The 21,856-nt window shown below is 40.8% G+C and overlaps 1 protein-coding gene across 3 annotated transcripts in view; it reads right to left on the bottom strand.

Annotated features, from left to right (window-relative positions):
* Positions 1-21,856, bottom strand: part of KIAA0930 (KIAA0930 ortholog) — a 48,890-nt gene that overhangs the window by 194 nt on the left and 26,840 nt on the right. For 2 of the 3 annotated variants that reach the window (XM_021529917.1, XM_031503669.1), the window contains exons 4-10: positions 21,245-21,322; positions 15,924-16,025; positions 15,353-15,493; positions 13,106-13,300; positions 11,481-11,643; positions 10,816-10,971; positions 4,375-9,223 (exon numbers count right to left, since the gene is read on the bottom strand). In XM_021529917.1, the coding sequence (XP_021385592.1) occupies positions 9,183-9,223; positions 10,816-10,971; positions 11,481-11,643; positions 13,106-13,300; positions 15,353-15,493; positions 15,924-16,025; positions 21,245-21,322 (876 nt within the window). In that variant the 3' untranslated portion in view covers positions 4,375-9,182. Of the gene's footprint in view, positions 1-4,120; positions 4,259-4,374; positions 9,224-10,815; positions 10,972-11,480; positions 11,644-13,105; positions 13,301-15,352; positions 15,494-15,923; positions 16,026-21,244; positions 21,323-21,856 lie in introns of those variants that run through there. The other variant, XR_013339985.1, reaches the window with a different exon arrangement.

The raw sequence follows: 21,856 nt of genomic DNA, 5'->3' as shown, positions 1-21,856 counted from the left end.
GTGGGGAGCATGGGGTAATTTGTAAACTTAGTTTTCAGCTGTGATAAAATTAACCAGGTGGCAATAATTTGGAGATCAGAACATTCATTCTGGTCTTGGTTTTGCTCTCAACTTTGTCAAACTGTGTTTGGTGGTTTAATACTTTTTTTTTTCCAAATGTTTGCTGGAATCTCCTTCCCTAGTAACTTTTTCTACTTTGCTTCCAACTCTGGGATTGCTCCAAGAGCTTGATGATAATATGAAACTTGAACTGCTCTCAGATGTGTTGCACTGACCAGCTCTGGGAAGATGGAACAAACATGCTTTTTGCCTCTGGCTAATGTGACACAGAGGAAAAACCCCTTTCCTTAAACAAAGTCAGCGTGACACAATTCATACAGGGGACCTGGTAATCCAGCACAGTGGCATCCTGTGGGCAGGGAACAAATACCAACACCATTTGATGAGGTGCAGCACATCTCACCTGTACCCCTGCTCTGGGGGGGAGCTAAAGGCTGCCTCTAGGCCTAATTCACTGCACAATTCAGGTTATGGCCTTTTTCCCCCTCTTCATTAAAAGGAGGAAGATCATTATTTTATCTATAGCCCTGTTGACCAAAGTTGCAAAAGAAAGGCCTTCACTCACATTTCAGCCACGCAGAGTGTACAAGAATTGCATTTTTAACAGTGGAGTGTGAAGAGAGCTTAGATGCCATTTGAGATATTTGAAAAATAAACTGGTGCCTTTAGGGGTTTCTTTTTGCATCTGGCTAATTACTTAAACCATTTAAAGTCAGTGACATTGCTTTCCTCAAAATAAGATGCTTTTTTTAAAAACAAAAAAGTCTTGCTGCTACCTAAATTGGAGGTCCAAAGCTGACAGGGTGTGTCTAAATGTGTATGAATGAAAAACAGAATTCTGCCTAACAGTTTAGTCCAGGCTCTGCTCCAAGGGCTCAGTTAATTTTGCATTTGTCTTTTGACTGTAGTGTCTTAACCCTGTCTCTGTACAGAAAGTTTTATAGACAGTGCTCTGGTTGTACATTCCATAAAGAAAAGCCTTGTCTATAAAAGCTTGGCCTTTTCTTTGCTGACTTCCAAAAGCTCATGGATTTGGAACTGTTCCTTCATCCTTAGAAACGTGGACTAACAAACTGAACTTAACACTTCTTTCCTTATGCTTGCCTCTAAAGAGGGGCAGTTGTTAGGTTTTGCACACATGGATGTGGTCCAATTCTGACAATACGCCTCTGGCCAAGCAGAGGGCACAGAGTGAATGGAAAAATAAGTAGAAGAATAATAAATTGTGTTGGAAAGAATTAAACCTTACCCTAGTCATCGTAGCAAGTAACACCTGAATGCTGTGAATGTATTTCATCAGTAAAGCCAGGGGAAGGTAAAAAATTGGGATGTCACCTTGATTAGAATGTCAAATATATGCATAAACATAGAATTTTGAACATTTTACATGGGGAAAATTGCCTCTGAAAGGACAGGGAATCATTTCTCTGCAAATCAGATTTTAATCAACATGAATTCATGGTGATCATACCATTATGTGGACTATGAAGCAGGAAAAGATAGTCATACACTGACAAACTTGGTGCTCAGGTATAAAGCACAGCTTTTTCCAGCACTTTAGAAATTTTTGATGATGCTTCAGTTTCTATTTAAGGAATACTAAAATATAGAAATGCTGTAAAAGGCCAGAGATTGTTAAATAGAAATAAAGGCCTTAAATGAAAAAGCAAATTTCATGGAGACCACAGACATCAGTGTACTACTGCCTTCATAACAAACTGGCACATGCTATCCAAGAAAAGAATCTTGATCACAATTCCAACTCCAGGAGGGATTCCTGTGTCTTGGTTGGCAATGTGTTTAACAGCTGGATATCAGATACCTGATGTTAAAGATGCAAGTTTCTGTCCCAATTTGCATTAATGCCTTCATTGTTCCAGGTGTATGTAGATGTTGGAGTGTCTTATTCATTGCTCCTCCTCTAATTTTGCAGTTTCAGCTGGAAAAGAAACATCTCTGCTTCTTTTAATTATCAGAATAATTTCTAAGGGAGATTATTATAGTTGGCTTGAATTTTATTTTAAAATATTAAGTTGCAGTATGCAAGCTTTAATTTGGGAGGGCAACACTGTTCCTCTAAGCCCTTTTGGTTGATGGATGTGAAAGTTTATATTATATTTACAGTTCAAATGAACATACTGTAGAACATAAACCAATCAGGAGTTTTGCTGTGCTACTGAAACTGAAATTCAGCTCCCTTTGCAGCACTGTAACATTTAAACTCCCATTAAAGATTGACTTTCTGATGCCTTAACTTATTTGCATTTGATAAAATTTTGTAGCTGGTGCCTGTGTGCAGAAATTAACTGACGTTAAACAATTTAAAGTGGCATGAGCTAGTCTAAATCCAATGAAGATGCTGAATGTGATGATTTGTTAGTTGTTAGTAGATTTCAAAATGCTCTGAATTTTTCAGTGGATACTTAAGTTTTACATAACGTGTATGTTAATGTTTTCATGAGTTCTGATACACTGAGGACATGTACAAAAATCCATGGAAAATGTGAATAAATGAACGGAAGATTCATTTGTCTTGTGTGAATCACTTTGATTCTGAGTGTAAAAAATGGAGTAATAAAATGAATTGTACAGCCAGTTGCTTGCAGGTGAACTCCTGCCTGGAAAATTCTGCTACTAAAAGAAGCAATGTCCTGCCCTGCCCATTCCTCACTTGGAAACCTGGAGCCAGTTCAGGAGAATGTTTCCTCCTTGCAAGGCCAGTGAGCTGAGCAAGCTTGGAGCAAGGAGCTGGGGCTGCCTTGGAGGACAGAGGGAACACCCGAGCTCACATAGCAGTAGAGGGACTGGCAGAGAGACTGACCTCTAAAACCTCCACGTGAATATTAAAGGATTTAAAAACCACATCATCTAGGTCTACCTTACTGAATTTACTTGAGATCGTGCCTAGAGGCACTAACATAAAGTCAGGCCAAAGTGATTCTTTCCTTCTGCAAAGCTTCATTACAAGTTTCAGGAACAACAAACTTCTGAGAAGAGTACACAAGTAACTGCTGACATAGATGCCTGGTTTTCCTTTAATATCCAAAGTGTGATTTTACTATGTATAATCTGATCTTGATGATAAAGTTGTGTGCCAAGCAATATTAGGGTATTTCTTGGGAGGATCTCTCCAGGTTTGGCCTGGCAGGACACAACACTCCAGGACAAAAGAACATGAGCTAACTTAGCTGCCCAGAGCAGGGACACCACAGGGAAAGATGTACTGCCACACTGTTAATTCTGTATTTGTCTTTTAGTATGTTCAAGAAATTAATTCCATAAAGACAGGAAAGCTTTTCAAACATGTACATGGCAGTCTTGTTTTCCCTCAGCATTTGGATTAAAAACTAAACCCAAAACCAGCAAACCTTTTCCTGTCCAAACTTCTTGAATGACTAACCAAGCAAGGGAGGTTTATTGCCACCACTCATGAGGTTCTAGTGCTCTTTGCCTTTTCTAATGATTGAAATAATGTTTCTCCATTATGGCTGCTTCCAAAAACTTTCAACTTGAACCATTCAAGAAAAAAAAAAAAATCACAGTTTGTTTCAAAGCATTATTTTAGTACTTCCCAGCCAGCTAAGATTGCTGCCCAGTTGCATGAGCAGTCACAAAACAACACTGCCAACAATCAGCACAGATATCCATGTAAAGAACTGAGACATCCTGTTCTTCTTAGCTCTGTGTTTTATTTCTCCCCAATATCCCACATGTCTCCAAGCTATCACACATGGCTTAGGATAAAAGTTGTTACCTACCACATGGATTAATAAAACATCCTGGTCTGGGATTCTCTGAAATGAAATCATCAGCACATCAACTCATGGACATCGTTTGTAACATTGCACAAATCCATATTGAAATTCTTCCTGAATTAATCAGGAAGAAACCATAACAGCCACCAGTCCTCGCTATTATACAATTATACACTGCACAAATATAAATATTCATGACTACATAATCAAGTTCAAAACAAACCACTGATCATTTTAGAAGGGCTGTTCTAAAGGCAAGAATGAAAACCCTTCATAAACAAATTCAGGATTACACTGACTCTTACCTTCTTCCCCTTTATCCAATGTCAAGCAGTCAGGGACTGATCACTTCCACAGCAGAAGGAGTTGGGCTTTGCTCCAAGTGCAATCAGCATGAAGATCAATGAAGCCACTCTGCCACATGAATATCCATCTAGCAATGCCTACAAAAATGCAACAGAACACTGTTCCACCACTGGTGCCTCTCACCAGGAAGGAACACATCCCAACTCCAACACCACCAGGCAGGGTAGAGAGAAAACACCACTAACAGAGGACATGGTCGTTAAAGAGGTCTGTTTATTTGCTGCAGGGTCCAACACTTTCTTCACTGCTGCCATAAGCACAGTCAACTTGATTTTTGGTGCACAACATTCTCCTTGCTCTTTGTTCAAATGGCTCAGTACGGTGCCAGCACAATTTTCAACCCATCACCTTTTAAGCAACATCAATGATCGATGAGGCAAATAAAACCCAAACCATGCAACATGTGTTAGGCTGATAAAATTAGGCTGAGAATATTTATATATTTACATAGAGAACATTCAACATTGGAACCTGCTTGCAGACTTGTATTATCTTGACCAAGTATCCAAACAGCTACATTCTGGTGTAAAATACTCTTGTTTAAGGTTTTGTGTAAAAGCTACTTACTCCACAATGCCTTTAACTGGATAACCGTACCTGTTTTTGACACAGATTTTCTAAACACCAGCACCACACACTTGCAGTCATACCTTGCAGAATGTGTAAGGCATTTGCAGACATCTGATTGCTGTGACCACATGGAATCCACTTTCCAGAGCTTTCAGCCATGACCTTTGGAAACCATGAGAGTCTTTCAAATGCAAAGAGTGAATTCATATGATAGACACTGTTCATCCAAGAACTATAAACTTGTCATTTCTTGACACTGCTGCGTACAACACACATAGAATTTAAGACTAATAAATTATTTTCTTAAATAAAAATTTGTTCTTAAACCCCACTGAGTAACAACAGGGCTTAGGCACTTCTGAAGATTTTATCTTACATCGGTCTTTAATATGGAAGCTTCAGACTACAAAATACAGGACAAGAAATCATCTCGAAAAGGAACAATTAATGACTGGCTAGAAACAGGTCAATAGTCTAACAGTGTAGTCTATTTCCCTGGATTCCACATCCATACAGAATTTCAGTGATCAGATGGGATTCTGTACATGAGGGTCTGCTGGAAGAAATCTGTCTGCAGAGCCAAGGACTTCACTGTCTAAATAATGAACATACTTTGGGAAAAACGTATTACTGTGAAAAGCCACCTGTGCAAACAGTTCTCATTTCTGGAAAGCACACCATGTCCAGAAATAGAAAACTATAAAAATAGTAACAGCAATCCAGAACCCAACATGCCCAAGCCTTGTAAACAATGAAGACCAGAGAATAAAAAGAGAAGGAACAGAGACCAACACAGACTGGATTAGTCAAGACAGCTGAAGGACTCCTAGACTTTCTAAAAGCATCTTCTTTTAAAAGGAGATTTGGAATCAGCCTTGTCCTGGCTGGCAGTAAGAGAACATAACTTCACATATATGTGGTCCCTAAGGCAGAGCAATAATCAGCTAGCACAGAATAATTGATTTAAGAACTTTCTTAAAAAAAACCCAAAACAAAACAAAAAAACCCCCAACAACCCATAAAAACCCCCCAACCAACCAAAACAAAACAAAAAATCCCAAGCTTTTTATACTGGTTAAATCAATAGCAGTGAAAAACTTGTTATGGGTGAAAACTTGTTATGGGTGTATTTGACATCTATCAATATACAACATCTATGAAGAGCTCAAGTGGTAAGACTTGATCTACAGAGGGAGTGAATGGGCAGAAGGATGGAAGGAGTTAAGTGAGCAAAGAGGTATGGTGGAATTCCAAAAAGAAAGATAATGTTCTGCAAAGTTTCCCAAATTTGTTAACTGAGCTGCATCTTCAAACATCAGCATAACTAATGAAACACACTGTGCCCAACCATTATGACAATGACAGCCAAACAGCCTTCATGGCACTGCAGGACACACCAGCTCCATCTGCAGCAATTACTTCAGACAGGAGCTGAATCCAGTTTACTGCTTAGAAGCTACAGAATTAAACCCCCTCCAAATTAATAGGGTGAGAGGTTCTTACTAACATTCACTTTTCCTTTTTGATGTAGTGCAATAGCATGCTAAGGGTCCAGCTGTGCCATCCCTACCCAAAGAAAACATTGATCAAATCTCCTGTCAATCTGTCCACACAAGGACAACTTTCAGGGTTTGTTTAAAAGCAGAACAAAATGTGGAATTTGATAACAAAAAGTGGGAACCACTGGCTATACATAAGAAGTCCAAGACAGTTGTTTAAAGAAGGAATAACTGAGAAACTGGAACATCTTTGCTTCCAAAAAGCACTCTTGACATTCAGTAGACTTTTTGACCTCTATTTTCCATGGATGTCCATGAGGGCATACTTGTAGTCCTTTTCTGCTAGAAAAGGTGAGTCGTCAATGTACCTATAGCATATCCCACTAGCAAGATACAAGAAATAAATTCACTTTTTTTAAGGACATTACAGCCCTTCAAACACTAGACATCAAAATCCAAGCACATACATGTAACAAAGCAGATGATACCTCCTGAAACACAGAACTGTACCTTCCATAGCACTGCTTTTAAACTAATGCACTAGCTTAGAATCATTCCTCATTTGCTTTGAAATCTTACACAGCAAGATTTTCTCAGTCTTTCAAATCACACAAAGTTAAGCCACCTAAACATAATATACAACACCAAGGGAGCATTACAAATTCTTGTCCACAGAGAAGCGTTCAGGCCCCGAGGACTGAGGTCCTATCTGGATACACTTCCTTTTTACATTGTTCCTCTGGCTGCCTGCCTGACTGAAAGGTATCAATTGTCATGATTAGTACAAATGTGAGCCCTCTCTCCCTTCCCTCTGCAATGAACATTTGAAGGAAAACCAAGTACTGATTTGCCCAGTCCAGCAGTATGAAAGCACAAGGAGCACACTGAGAGGCTTGTTTGCTAGCTGAGAAGTGATTTAATTCTCAGCACGGGCAAAGAGAGAGCATTTGTACTGACTGATGCCAGGCACACTACCTGCAGGGATCTCAGGTACCCAACCCAGGCTGCCTGGCAAGCTCCTCGAGAGGGCACTTCAGCTGCTGTGTGAGGATTCCACCTCTCCCAGGCTCAGGGAGGAAGCCTGGGACAGCCAGGTTACATGGTGGAGACACCCTCCATCACACAGACCACAGGCAACATCCCGAGGCTGCAGCATGAAAAGTGGGTGTGCTGGTAATGACAAAGGGAACATTTTCCTAACATTTTCTTCCAACACATTTGAAGCCAACTGAAAACTGGTCAGCTGTCCCTGTCATACACTCATGCTGCCAGTGTAAGAAAGGCCACCGCATTGTGCTAAGGTGACAGCTTCCAGGCCCGGCCTCAAATACAGACAGACCTCCTTACCATGCTGGAGTCATCAGACTGGGCTGAAGGGCAAATTTGGTCTGCCTGTATGCTGAAGTGGAGCTATTTCCACAGAATCTAGCCTGAGGGAAAAAAGCAGTAAGTCCTATTGAGAGGTTAAGTCATTAGATGCTACTGTGAGAGTAACAACAAAGCACTTCGGAAAGACCAGGTACGAGGGAGACAAAGGTCCAGGCTCAGAGCACATGCCACAGCATCAGGTTTAGGTGCTCAGAGTCTGAAAAGTGACAAAAATGGCATCTTTGCTCTCCCTTTGTGCATGCACTGGCGTCTCACGTGGCCCAAGGGACACGCCACCCCTCCCACTGCTGTGCTGTCCTAAACAGAACCAAGTATCTACTGGCTCTCATCAAAATAGTCAGCCAGAGCACAGTAACCTCAGCATTCAATAATTTTGTTTTCCAGTGTCAAGGCCAGCAGTTTTGCTGTTTAGAGAGAACTGAACTTCATGTGTAAACATAAGGCTGTTTTCCTGAGAGCTCCTGACACACTATTTTCAGACCTCTCGCTATGCAATTTTTAGTCACTTTTCAGAACACAATCATGTTTCCATCTTTTGTATTTCAAGAAAGCTCTCTGTGCTTCAGCATCTAACAACCAAAGATGGTAAATCCGGGCAGGCTGCCTGACCAGAAAGCAGCTCCCATGCCCTCCTTGGCTACAAAGGGTACCACAAGGACGACTACAAACTCTCAAGTCCAGTGCATGCAGGAGGATGGGTTACTGGTAAGGTTTTAGGCCTTTGGAGACTGATTATAGTCTCCTGTTTTTCACTATAGACTCAAGCTTGTATTGACTCAACTGAGAGGAAGATAAGCAGCATTAGTACTGGAGATGAACCTCAGCTTTACTATAGCAGCACATTTTAGCCTTCTTTTCACTGGCTCATTTTCTTAGCCAGCTCTTGAGGATGAAAATGTTGCTGTTCTTTGGTAGATATGGAAATCTGTCAGCAGAGTTCACCTGTCCTAACACTGACACGAGAAAAATGGGAACATTTTCAGCCTCTTTTAAGCTCTGACCGGACCTGCTGCATGTGCTAAAACAGCAATGTATCTTTTTTCCTTTTCTTCCCTTAGCAGGAAGCTGCTCTCTCCCTGCTCCACTCCACACACACACACTCACAAATGGCTGATCAGACGAGGAGAGGGCATGGCCAGAGTCTATGGAGGGATGTCCAATAGCACACCATTATGAAATCCTCAGAATGTTTCTCCCAAAGAATATAAAGTTTAGCACATTCTGTACATATTGTTGGCTTCTTAGTTATAAAGTAAACACAGTAGCAAACTGTCCGTAAGGTGTTGACTCAGTTTCAACGCAGCCCCTTCTCATTTTATCTCGCTGAAAGTCCTCTTCCAGTCGGAAACACTCCAGTCGTGTGGGCATTCGGCGTGTGACAGCAGAGGAAGGAAGAAAGAGGCACTTTTGATCGGCTGGTATTCCTGGGCATCCCTTTTTCCTGCGGAGGTCTGTGCTCCTGACACTAGGTGGGAGTGTCAGCACGGAAACCGCTGCGGATAGGCACTTGGCAACAAGGCTCCGAGGCAGTGCCCTCTCTCTGCTATGTCATCAGGATTGGTTTCTGCCGCACTTCCAGGATGTCTGGGCATGGGAGAGAAACAAAGAGACACGGCCAGCTTAAGAGGCTCCTGAAAGCAGCCACAGTACCACAAGCATGAAGAACTGGAGACATCTAAAACATGGCTGTTAAAACCTGAGTTAACCAGGATGCAACTGGGAGGAACTGGAAGATGACAAACGGCAAATATATCCCATCATGTAAAGAGGAGAGCTGATCTAATATAATTTATACTGGGATGAAGCAAAATACATTCAGCAGGGAGTGGCAATATTTTCCAGGGAAAAAAGTGGCATTACCAAGAGATGCCAAGGGGTTTCCCATTCTTGCAAGGAGAAAGCCCCAAGTCCATTAGGGAGACTTCTCTGGGTACAAATAATTAAACTTTTTCCTTCATGCTGTAGCCCAAAGCCTACACTCCTGCAATCAAAAAGCGGCCATAAAAAAAAAAAAAATCTTTTTGGCTCCTTAACTCCATATTGTCCAAGTGGGACAGAACATGAACCTTAAAACTTCTGCTGTAATCATGGGCATCTTTCTAAATATATGCAGTAAAGCAAACATGACTGGGCACTATGCAGAAACATCTGGAAACTGAGCTGTGATGTCCTTTTGAAGGCTACACAAAGAACAAGGAACACGGGAAAAGGGAGCACACAATGAAAAAGCTGGTCAAACTCAACTGCACAAAGAAGGTGACATGAGCAAAAAATGATCCCCAGCTCCACATGGCTCCAGCCAGACCTGTAAAGAATTAAACATAGTGGAGGGAGTCCGGTGAAGGGCCACAGAGATGACTGAGGAACTGGATCATCTGACATATGACAAGAAGGTGACAGAAGTGTGATTATCCAACATGGACAGAAAGGCCAAAGTGAAATCTTACCAATACACTCAAGATATTTTAAAAAGTACTTTGATCACTATCAAGTAGTACTTTGATATCTTAGTACAGGTTTTCTGACTACCCAAGAGAAATGAGCATCTTTCCCAATTCACCCTGTCCCACATGCAATGCTCCTGCTACCCAGAAAGCTGCAACGGGCACAAATACAGTGATTACAAAAAGGCCTTGGTTACTAACAGGGCCTACACAACATGTCAAGCTACAACAAATATTAGTAGGAAAAAACTGCATATGAAAATTCTGCCTTACAGTCCAGAAATTGTATAGCCTATTTATGTGTATCTCAATATATAACCTAATTCCATGTTCATCAAATTTAGTCTCAGAAAGGATGTTCAAGCCAGTATTTGAGCATGGAAGCATTTGTGCCACCCTCTTGAGCAGATACTAAATGCCAGCAGAAACAATACATCATCTGTGAATTCTAAAATGCCTGTGGTGAGAGAGTAAGCTTGGCAACTCCAGCTAACTTGTTGTAAGACTACCAACACAATGATCATAAGGAATAATTATGTATTTTGCTGAAGCATTGTTCAAAATCCATCCTTAATTACAAATGACTGATTTTTTTTACTGCAATCTGTAATTTCTTCTAAATTGAAATCAATTCCTATTTACAACAGCATTACAGATAAATACTTCTTCCTCTGTCTTAACAGCAGAATCCCTCAACAAGGTAAGCTGAGCACAATGGACGCCAAAATTCACCTGTTAAAATTCGATGCAATGGCAAAGTGATGTACGTTAAGTGTGCATAGAGTAGAAAGTTTTCATCTGTCCTGTTCAGCTTCAGCCACGAGCCCACCAGCGAGCGTCCCGTTCCAGACAGGGACCGCGACCGCAGATTGGTCGCGTTGTGCAGATCTGTAAAGGCAGGAAGAGACAGCAAGCCTCAAGGGGTTGCACTTCACTGGTACACTTCTGCAACTCAAAACAAGAGGAAAGCCTCCTATCCATTGTTCAGAGACAAATCACTATCACACCTGCTTTTTCAAAACCAGACAGACCTTGCCTAGCGCAGAGCTCACCATTTACACTGAAGCTCATGAACGGTAGCAGCAGCAGCTAAGAACGTGTCCAACCCCAACAGAACGTGGGGAAGTGCCCCCAGAGAGTGTGGCATGTGGGAGAGGGGGAGAATTTCAGCTGCTCCACTTTCTCTCAAATGGATCCACATCAAAGAAATAAGTTTTAACATATTCAGGAGTTGTGGGCTCCAGCCTTCAAAGAGATGCTTAAGCCTATGAAAAATCTCATTTTCAGAGAGGCACTGGATGTATGTGGAGCTCATATTTTCCCACCCTTCTTGAAAACCCTGCACAGCTCTGTATGCTCTCCAGACAAGTCTGTTTAGCTGACAATGCTTCTCTCACCTCCACCATCATCATCTCTGAAGAACTCCTCACTGTCATTTGCTGAATGGGACTTTTTCATCTCAGCAATTCGATTTCGGGGCACTTTTCTCTTGAGGGATGGGGAGAAGAAGGATGGGCGGTTGTTACGTTCTGGGGTTGGTGGTGTGCTGAAAGAAGTAACCTGAAAGGGAAATGAAAGAAATGCTGGAGAAAGTCTTGGTTTTCCCTCCATGTACCACAAGGCAATCACATGTGTAAAAATCATAATGATGACTGGCTTTGACTGCAGTATTTTAATAGTTTCATTTCAAAGGGAAGAAAATAGGGATAACTACTACTCACTACTAATGGATGTGAGTAACTTTGATCCTTTCTTCACACAGTCAATTTAACTAACCCATAACCTCCCTGAGCTGGCAAATGACACTGCTCACATCTGCCCAAAGAAATGAGAGGAAGGTGACATGAAGTGATGATGGCAGCCAAACCAGGTTGAGTGCAGAATCACAACTCGCTCCATGATGCACCTCTATCCCTAATGCTAAAAAATTAAAAGAAGGGCATTGTAACACCCAACTGATGCTCTTCCCAGCACACTTAATTTCTAATTTGTGCTTGTCTCTGTATTTAATTTGGGAGTTATTTCATATCACACTGTGGGGGGGGGGGAACCAGGAACAAGACATATCAGCGTTAAAACCATTAGCAAAAAGCAGTGGTAACACATTATCAAATCTAATTTTACATTTTCCAGATGACACTGAAAGCCTTGGAGACAAAAAAATCATGTTGTTCCTCCAGGCCTGATTTCTTCTGGCTATGTTTCTGTGGTAGAGAGCAAGAACATCCAGTTAATGAGTTCTGTGCTGGTAGCTCATGATGCCTTTTACTAAGTCAGAAACAAAAACCACAGTGCCTGCATGGAGACCTCTAGAAGCTGTTCTGCAGATCTTTAAATGATACAGGTTAGCTGCACTACACAGAAAACCATACTAGACTCCATCAGGTACTGACCCAGCTCAGGTCTGTGCAGGTATTTTGAAGACATATTGCCTAATCCCCATTAACCAGGTAAAATGTCTTAATGGAAAAAAAGGCTCAGAATTGAATAAAGGCCAAATCAGCATCTGTGGTCTGATTCTATTGGCTTTTTACTGCACTTGCATTAAAATTAAGCATATGTATGAATATGATGCATCCGGATCCATGATCTTTGCTTTAGTGTTATACAGGCTTCGCAGCATTCCTCAGTGGCACAAGCTAAAAGCACCACTTCCTATGAGGTTTAGCAAGCTACGTATATAACACACAAATTCCACATTTCTAGGTAAATCCCACTTTGCACAGCAGTGGAATCTACTTTTTTCCCTAGAAAATAGGCAGAATCATAGGTTTCCCTGGCGTCAAGATTGCTGCTGTTTCAAAAAAACCACTCCTCCAGAAGTATGAATCACCCGGTCATCTTGGTATTCAGCATTTGCTCAGAGGAAACTGCATTAAAAAATCCATCTCACACACTGAGTACAACCAAATTACACTCAGGCAAACCTAAGTGCAGCACCTTGATGGGAATTACCCTCCTGCCTTTGGAAAAAAGCATGTTCAAGATTCACCTTAAGAGAGTATTTCTGTCTGCTACTTACTCTCTCATGCACTGGGGAGTCTGGATTTGAATCTTCTTCTGTCCCATACGGTGAAGTGTCACCAGTGGAAACTCTGCTCACTGCCATCTCTGCATGTCCTTTTCCCTGTGGTCCTTTCATTCGGACAAATTCCATGTTGTTGTACTTATAAAAGCCAAAAGACATTCTTTGAGCCATCCTAGCTGCAACACTCACCTACAATGCATGAATACAGGAGAGAAAAATATGTAATGGCAGCTCTACGACTTCAAAATTACATCCTCCAAAAGCAGTTGTTTAAGAAAAAGTCAGAACTATAATGACTAATAATTCCTAAGGAACATTTTAAGCCACAATCTGAAGCGATCTCCAGCAAGAAAGTAATTTTACAGAAACAAAAACAGGTTCTGAGAAGAAACAACTCCTTCAGCCACCCAAAAGTCAGAGCTAGCAGTGGCACAATGAGACAAAACCAAAGGTTTTTATTCAGGTCCACACACTGTGGCACATGAGAGCAGAGGCAGGCACGTGCTCAACTCAATGCAGCCTGTGCTGGGGCACTCATTTGAGCCCAAAAACCAATAGACAGGCACACAAGATTCCTCAAACCAGCAAAGCACACCCTACAACTAGGTCACTACTTTATTCCCAGTAATTTATGACATTTTTATGTTCCCACTGTCAAGGCCAAAAAATAAGGAAGCAGCTCCTTGCACAATTAACCTGTGCTGCATAGCTCACCAAGAGACCCTGACAGCTTTAAATCCCCTAAACAGACAGGGTCTCAATTTCCAGTCAGCACAACTGAACTGAAAATTGAACTGAGAACTGAAAAAAGGAACAGACCAATATGAAAACAGTCAAGGTTTTGCTAAGTGAAAACTATGCCTTAAGTTTTCAGCTTTTATCTATAAGTTTAAGTGATTAATTGCAATTTTCAGTTTATGAAAAGGTCAAGATGCTCATACAAGTATTGTAGTGAGAATTACAGAATCCTAGAATAATACAGGTTAGAAACAACTTTTAAGATCATTAAGTCAAATCATAAACCAAACACTGCCAAGCCCACCACTAAATCATGTTCTTAAGTGTCACATCTACACATGTGTTAAATATCTCAGGGGCTGAGGACTCCCCCACTTCCCTGGGCTTGTTTCAGTGTTTGACAACTCTTACAGTAATGGAATTCTTCCTAGTATGCAATCTAAATCTTCCCTGAAACAACTGATATTAAGTAATCTTCAAAAGCATAAAAAGATTACTCCTCTTCTGTAAAAAGAATGGTAACACGGTAACACTTCCAGTTTTGCCTCTGGCCATGATGAAATATTTGAAGAGTGAACAGTTTTACTTCATCTAACAAAATAACGTCAAGTAGGACATTCCTAGGCTATGAGGTGACTTTACCACATCAAATCTTATCTTTCCACTGCAGGGCTTTCTTTCTATGTTGTCTTCAGTGATTCTGCATTCCCACTTATTTTAATAACCCAGCTGCTGATGGTGTAAGGTCACAAAATGACGGTGGGAGAGAAACAACTTTTGTTTCATGTTCTCTCAGAAACCTGCTGAAGAGTGTAATGGCTCACATTTAAAACAGGGAGATGAGAAATTATTCAGCAACTCTACTGAACAAGGGCAGAAACAAAGAGAAATTCAGAGACACAGTAGATATTGTGAGAATTTCTTTTGTTTGTTCCTAAAAATTGATCAAGATTGTCTTCATAATAAACCATTTGAGAAGTGTAGTGACTCTTGATTTCAGCACTAAGTTCTGAATTTGAAGATGAAAGTGCTGGTATTTCATGTCTCCATAGAAAGCAAAGAAAGCTTTTCTCAGTGGCAGTGAGAGTACAGGGTTTTTTTGAATACAGCCAAATGTAAAATACAATGAAAAAAATACACTTTTTCACAGGGTAGTTACCAGAGTTTAAAATCTCCCATGAAATCATATCTTCTCTGAACACAGAAATATCCATGACTTTTCAAGAAAATGAAAGGGCTCCAAGAACTGCTGTTCAGGTCCATTCCTGTGTCACGCTCTTGACTATGTATCTCTACCTTCCTTCCTTCTGGCAAACAGCAGAGGAATATACCCCAGTCTGAATACCCTCAGTTACCTGAGCCAGAACCAGTAGCTTTCAGCTAACTTCAAACCAAAAAAGACAGACTATGGTGTAGCTGATCTAACAGGACAAAAAGCTGAAAAAGAAAATCTAGTCAGAGCAGCCCCACTGCAAAGGACATTGACTTTCAGAAGCTCCTTACCCTGTTGTCATAGACCTTCTTGAGTGCTTCATAGCGGATGGACCCTTGGAAAATCACCCCTTGGAAGGTGTTGCTTTTATCACTGGCCACTAGCTCCACACAGACCATTTCTCCTTCTCCCACAGTCATGTCACTGAAGACCTGCCAAAGATGCAAGATTAAACACTTTGATGCAAAGTTGTTCAAATCAAAATACATTCAGACTCCCATGGCTGTCTTTACACCCAAGAAAATTTCAATGTAAATTGAAAGGAAGAATGTTCCACCCCAGCCATTCAAAAAAAAACCAGACTCCAGGCAGTGCACACAACAAATCACTTGTTGAGATGAGCAGCTCTCACATCAGCCTGTCATGCTTTAGCCCATCATCGACACTGATGCCAAAATCCAGCTTTAAGATCAGATTTCAAACATTAAAGAGAGAGGAAGGTTAAATAAAAGTAAAATAAGATCTAGTAGAAAATAACCCTCAAATGGCCAAAAAGATTTGATCAAAAGGTACAAGAAAACAGCTAATCAGGATATAAAACTAGAATAGGATGAAACTTTGCTGCTGCAATAAGGAACTCACCTCCTCAAAACTGTCAATCATGAAGAATATATTGGGGTAGCTGATCTTTGACTCCTCTCCTTTACTGTCCATTGGGTGTTTGCTTGGAGAGGCAAACACTTGCTGAGAAAGATGCAGAAGAAAATATCACTCCTCAGTTAAATGTGCTTGGGAACAGACACAATAAACACAAGGCAAGTAATTGCAAAACACCTCAGGCTGGCACTGCTCACTTACACTAGAGATGCTGGACATCCCACAAGCACAGCTGAGCTGGTTTCTGACTAAAGCCAGATTTGCAATAATGGCACTTGAGAAATCCTTGGTTTTCACATGCAAGTAATCAGAGACTCATTGCTTCACAGTAAATGCTCCTGTGTGTACCTGACCTCTCACCATACTACAGTACACCACTGTACTTTTTCATCACCACTTTCAAGTGCCTTTAAGTTGCTGCAATGCACTGCAAAGTAAAATGCCACAGCCCAAGAAAGTTACCATGAAGCAGCTGACCCAACACCTTCACTCTAATTTGTTGTTTTTACTTAGTTCCACACTAAGATCAACCTCCCTCAGTAAGGGTAGCGTGGCTGTCCTGAGGTGATTCATTATGTTATTCTATTCCACACTTATCTGCACCCAAAACTTGCACTGTAAAACTTATTACTGTATCTCTACGACCCTACAGCTGCAGACCTTGTGTGCGTGTGGGATGCTATCACGGGCATTTTTGAGATTGGTGCTGAGACAGGTTCTGGGCTCTTCGCTGTGTAGTATTCACTTCACAGGCTACTTGGATTTGTTCAGGCAAAGACTTTCCTTCCTGTTTTTTGTTCTGTCTTCATTTTTTTTTTTTTGTTTTTTTTTTTTTTTTTTTTTTTTGTTTTTTTTTTCCTTGTCTAGGGGAGACTGCAGTTAGAGGCAAATTCCACGGGTGCCCACCTGTAGCAGCCCCCACTCCAGGCCAGGAGAGAAGACTGGAGAATCTCTCTCTTTTGTGGCAGCTTTAGGTTTGCAACTGCAGCTACTCATAGAAATTGCATTTTGCAACTAGAAACTATTTGAAGGGAACTTTGAGAACTCTGCCTGCAGGGACAAAAACAGGGGATGAGCTCAGGGGGCCAGGCCATCCTGCGCCTGCAGCAGCCACAGGCCCTGCAAGGCCTCTCTGGGGGTCACGGACAAAAACAGGTTGGAAACTGCTGAAAAATAGTTAATAATTGTTAAGCACACACTGTTAGTGTGGTTATTATATTGTAAAAGGGATTAAAAGGGTAGTTATGAGAAATATGGCACTCCATGTCCTACATCACACCTAAGCAAAATGCACCAATCCCCCCAGTTAAAAATGAGCCAGCCTGGACAGAACTGTACTGGGACAATCAAGTGCCTTAAACCTTCATGCAAATGAAGGATCCCAACAGAAACAAATCCAGAGGGACAAAAAAAACAGCATAAAAAGGGGACATCCGAGTCGGTGAGACTGTGCTGCTCCACCTGGGACATCAGGAACATCCCTGCCCAGAAAAGGGAGGAGATCCAAGCCAGCCCTGCAGCATCCTCGCTCGTCGGGAATGTTCCTGCTCAACCCACGGGCTCTCCATGCTTTAGGCCTCATAATAAAACCTGAAATCATTTTCTTTCCAGGAGTGTGTTCCCTTTTTTAACACCACCATCTTGTCACGTTGTTCCTGGGGACACACGGTCACCTGTGGGACATGGCACCGGGGAGGTGCCATCTTGTTACAGATGCATAATATATGATTGGCTTTTCACAAATGATAAAATGAATACTATATGTATTAAGTCAGAAAGTTATGCTGTATTAATCTCTTTTAAGTAGTGTGGTAAATATAGTTTTTAAGCTATAGCACAATATTAAAATAGAAACTATGCAATGTAAGATACTTTTTGTAACTAGCTCAAGAAATGGACACGATAACCAAGAAATCCTTCACATACTGACACCAAAAATTCCAAGAGAAGAATTATGACCTCCTTATCGGGACTGTTCAACTTCTTCCAGACTTATGGGAGCCAAGAAATTGATTTACAAGATGAAGTGGGGTGGCGGGAGCAGAAGCTGAGAAGACAGCCTTTGTTTGAAAAGAATGTCTGCATCATGTATGAGATATATGAACATGCAACAGATTATTGCTTTTAATCCTTTGTTAGCAAGCCATGCTCTCTTGAGGAAAGCATCCGGATGTCCATAATTCTTTTTATTGTCCTTTATTGTCCTAACTCTGATTGTCCAAATTCTTATTGCTCTAATTTTTATTACTATTTTTATAGCTACTTTATTACTATTAAACTTTTAAAATTTTAAAACAAGTGATCGGCATTTTTTACACTTTGGCAGGGAACAGTGTGATGCCACCTTCCCTTTGACCCTTGGCCACATGGCTGCCTCCTGCATGTGCCATTTTGGGAACAGGTGTATCTGGCATTTTGGGTCTCTCTTTGTTCCTATGGGGTTTTGAGTTATAGCAGTTTGGTATCTAGTATTTATTTATTTTTCCCCCTGACTGTTGGTGTCTGTTTCATAATAAAATGTTATTTTTTCACTTAAACCTATTAGTATTTAATTCCTTACTGGGGGAAAGGAATTGGTTGGAACCAAGGGGAGTTTACTCATTTCAGAGTGTTCACCTCTTTTTACGGTCTCACAATGTTGGAAATGATACCAAGTTTAAATTTTGTTAATATAACTTTAGTCAGGGGTTTTGTTCACCCTTGCCCTGGGTGGGGTGGGGGCAGGGGAAGGGAATTGAAGTTTCTTTTCAGGGGCCTGTTTCATCACTCAAGGCCTGATGAGCTCAACATCTCAACAGACTGGGAAAATACACAAAAGACAACAACCATTAATGAACATCAACTCCAAATATCACCCCGGCAGGAGACACCTGATCTGGGAAAAGACAGATAACAGAATGAAGAATGAGAACCTAATTAGCATCTAAGGGGAAGAGATTGATAACCAATAGGGAACCAAATACTAAGAACTGTGTAATGTGTGACCAATGAACATTGAACTAACTAATTTCTATGGTTTTGACTGTATAAGTATATGAAAAATCTAGTAAAAATTATGTCTGATTTTCTCTGTACAATCCAGGCAATGTGTGGGTGAAATGATTTCTGTTGCACATCCTGGCCAGAGTAAAGTAGTGCTTTGATTCTCTAACACTAAAAAGGTTTTTGAAGAGTTTTTGCTTTTCCCACAGTTTTGGTGACAAAACCAAGACAATGGCTCACAGGAGGACAAGCATTTGGCTTCTCATCTGCATCTTGTACTTCTGTTTCTTTCCCTATTACTATGCTTCCCCCTGCACATTTTTCCCTCAGTTCCTGAACTCCTTTAGTGACTTTGATTGTGACTTTGTTTAAACAGCTAAAGGCATTTGATTTTATCATTCCAAAACGATTTTATCATTCCAAAAAGATTAGTGAGGTAAGAAGGGATTAACACCAAGCAGATTTTTTTGCTTCCACATTTGTTTACAAAGTCTTGGATTAAAGAAACCTGTCAAATCTTACCCCACTGTGAGCATGCCAAAAGCTATGGATCTGACCAGGCTGCCAAGCTCTGACATTCTTGCTACAAACCATTTAACACAAAACATAATTAAGGATAGGATATTAGATATTAATGAGAAGGTTTAAGACCAGAAACACCATTAGAAAGCAATCAGACTCCTCAAAAATGCTACCTGCACCAATGCCTGAAACAAGGACCTTTTCCAGGCATCCTCGCTCTCACACCAGCCAGTGAACAACAAAACACCCTCCCAAATTCATCTCCAGTCAGGCACATCTGAGGAAAATACAGTTTGTGGAGAGCTTATTGTCAAGCCAGCAGTTTGCAAAATAAAGTCAGCCTTTTTCACACTGGCTCCATGCCACAGGCACTCACTTGTGTGAGCAGAATAGATTTGTCATAGGTCTTGAGCAGGACAGTAAATCTTAGGCCATCAACATCTGGCTGCATATGGGCAGAAGACACATTTTTTAAAGCAAGAACCATCAGAGCAGAAATGCAGATCCAAACCAGCTGGATTTTCTTCATTCAAAACCAACAGCCTCAATAGTGGATGTGCCAATGAAATGCCCAACTGCAAACATGCTTTCACAGCATATGGAATTGCCTTTGTCTCTCTGTAGATCAACACCATGATGCTGAAATGTTTCTGGTATGTACTGGCAAGTTTAATGTGGAAAAGGGAAGACAACAATTTATAAGCAGTCCCACAGTAGGAGCTAGAAAGAAGGAACAAAGAACTTCCTCTTCATTTTAAATATTGCTCACATGCATATCCCTCATCTTCTCCTTCCTAGTTTTCAAATCTGCAAATAATATTTACAGATTTTTCTCAAAAACATTTGCAGAAGTTAACTTGTGGTGAAATTTGGACCAGCCAACAGAGGAAAAAAACCAGTGAGAAATAACAGGTTTAAATCAGCAGTGCAAAGTGGCATCTCAACGGCCCCTAAAGAAAAAATTATGTGTAATCAATGTAAATCACAGAGATAATCATCAGCATTGCTATTTCTGTTTGTAGGCAAAACAAAAGTTCTTTTAAAGTGGTTAAACTTAAAGAAAAACTAAAGAGCACTGGTTTATTTAAGTAACACCACTTAAGCAAGCACCTGCGTGAACTAAGAGAATGGAAAGCCACTTAAATCCAACAGGAGCCTTTTAAAAGAAGAATTTCTGCTAGCTAGCAGAAGTTGTTTCAAGATCTACATTGCAAATTGAAATGGAGTGGGGAAGCCTCAGGTTTTTTGTTCCTGTCCCCTGTATGCTTGTTATTCAGTCTCTTCCACTATGGTAAACCCTGGATTAACTGCACACAAAAGATAACAGCCTATGGAAGGAATGAGCAGTTCAAGAGACTAAAAATATTGTAAAATAATAAAAAACCAAATTGGTAATCAGTAAATAGTCTGCCATTTATCAGCTCTACATTGGAAACTTACCCTGAAGGCTCTTCATATTCCAGATCTCATACAATTTCAGATTTAGTCTCACACTGGGAAACAGTTGGGCATCATATTCATTCCTCCCCCTGGCACCTTCCCCTCTCTCCCCTAAATCCAGCAGGCAAAGATATACACCTTGAAGCATGCAGGGGTCTTCACAATTCTTTGAGAGGGTCTATAAAGGACATTTAGATCTCAAATCTAGATAACTGGCAAAAAAATGCCACTATATAGACTTGAAATGCTTCAGGAGGATGAATCTGTCAGACCACAGCCTGAGAACCACTGCCCCAATTTTGGAGCAGTTTTTAGGATTAGGTAATACTCTCTGATCCAAAGCAATAAAAGGGGAAGCTCACCTGAGATTTCTTTTTGTGAATATGAATATCTCCTCCATCAGAGCGTGTGCACACAGCACAGGTCACCACATAATCCAGCTGGAACAGGGCACCAGACAGAGAAATGAGCATTTAGAGTCCAGAAAACAAAACATTCATATGTATGCAACAGAACACATTCTGTCTCATTTGTTTAGCTCCCTGTCTAAAAAGTAAGGTATTTTGGTGTTGCCATTTTATTTACTGTCTACTATACTGAACAACTTACCATTTTTTTTTTTTATTTTCATAATAAAATGTTATTTTTTTCACCTGAACTATTAGCATTTCATTCATTACTGGGGGAAAGGAATTGTTTGGAACCAATTGGTTGGAACCTGTGTTTGTTCATTACATTAACTCAGTGATACCAAAATCTCTTGTACAGCTGCTTGTTGAAATGCACAACCAATGGGTAAGGAAAGTGCTGCCAATATTGTTTAACAGGAGCTTAGTTTCAGCTGGGGGAATAAGCAGCACACACACACACACACACATCCCCACAAACTCCTGCGCACTCTTCAGGATAGAAATGGAAAATATTTCCTCCCTTTGAACAGGAAAAAAAGACACTAATGAACACCAGTGACATCT

The sequence above is a fragment of the Lonchura striata genome, chromosome 5 (assembly GCF_046129695.1).
Source record: "Lonchura striata isolate bLonStr1 chromosome 5, bLonStr1.mat, whole genome shotgun sequence".
Lineage (NCBI taxonomy): Eukaryota > Metazoa > Chordata > Aves > Passeriformes > Estrildidae > Lonchura > Lonchura striata.
The sequence above is the reverse complement of the archived record's forward strand: the minus strand, read 5'-3'. Positions and strand labels throughout refer to the sequence as shown.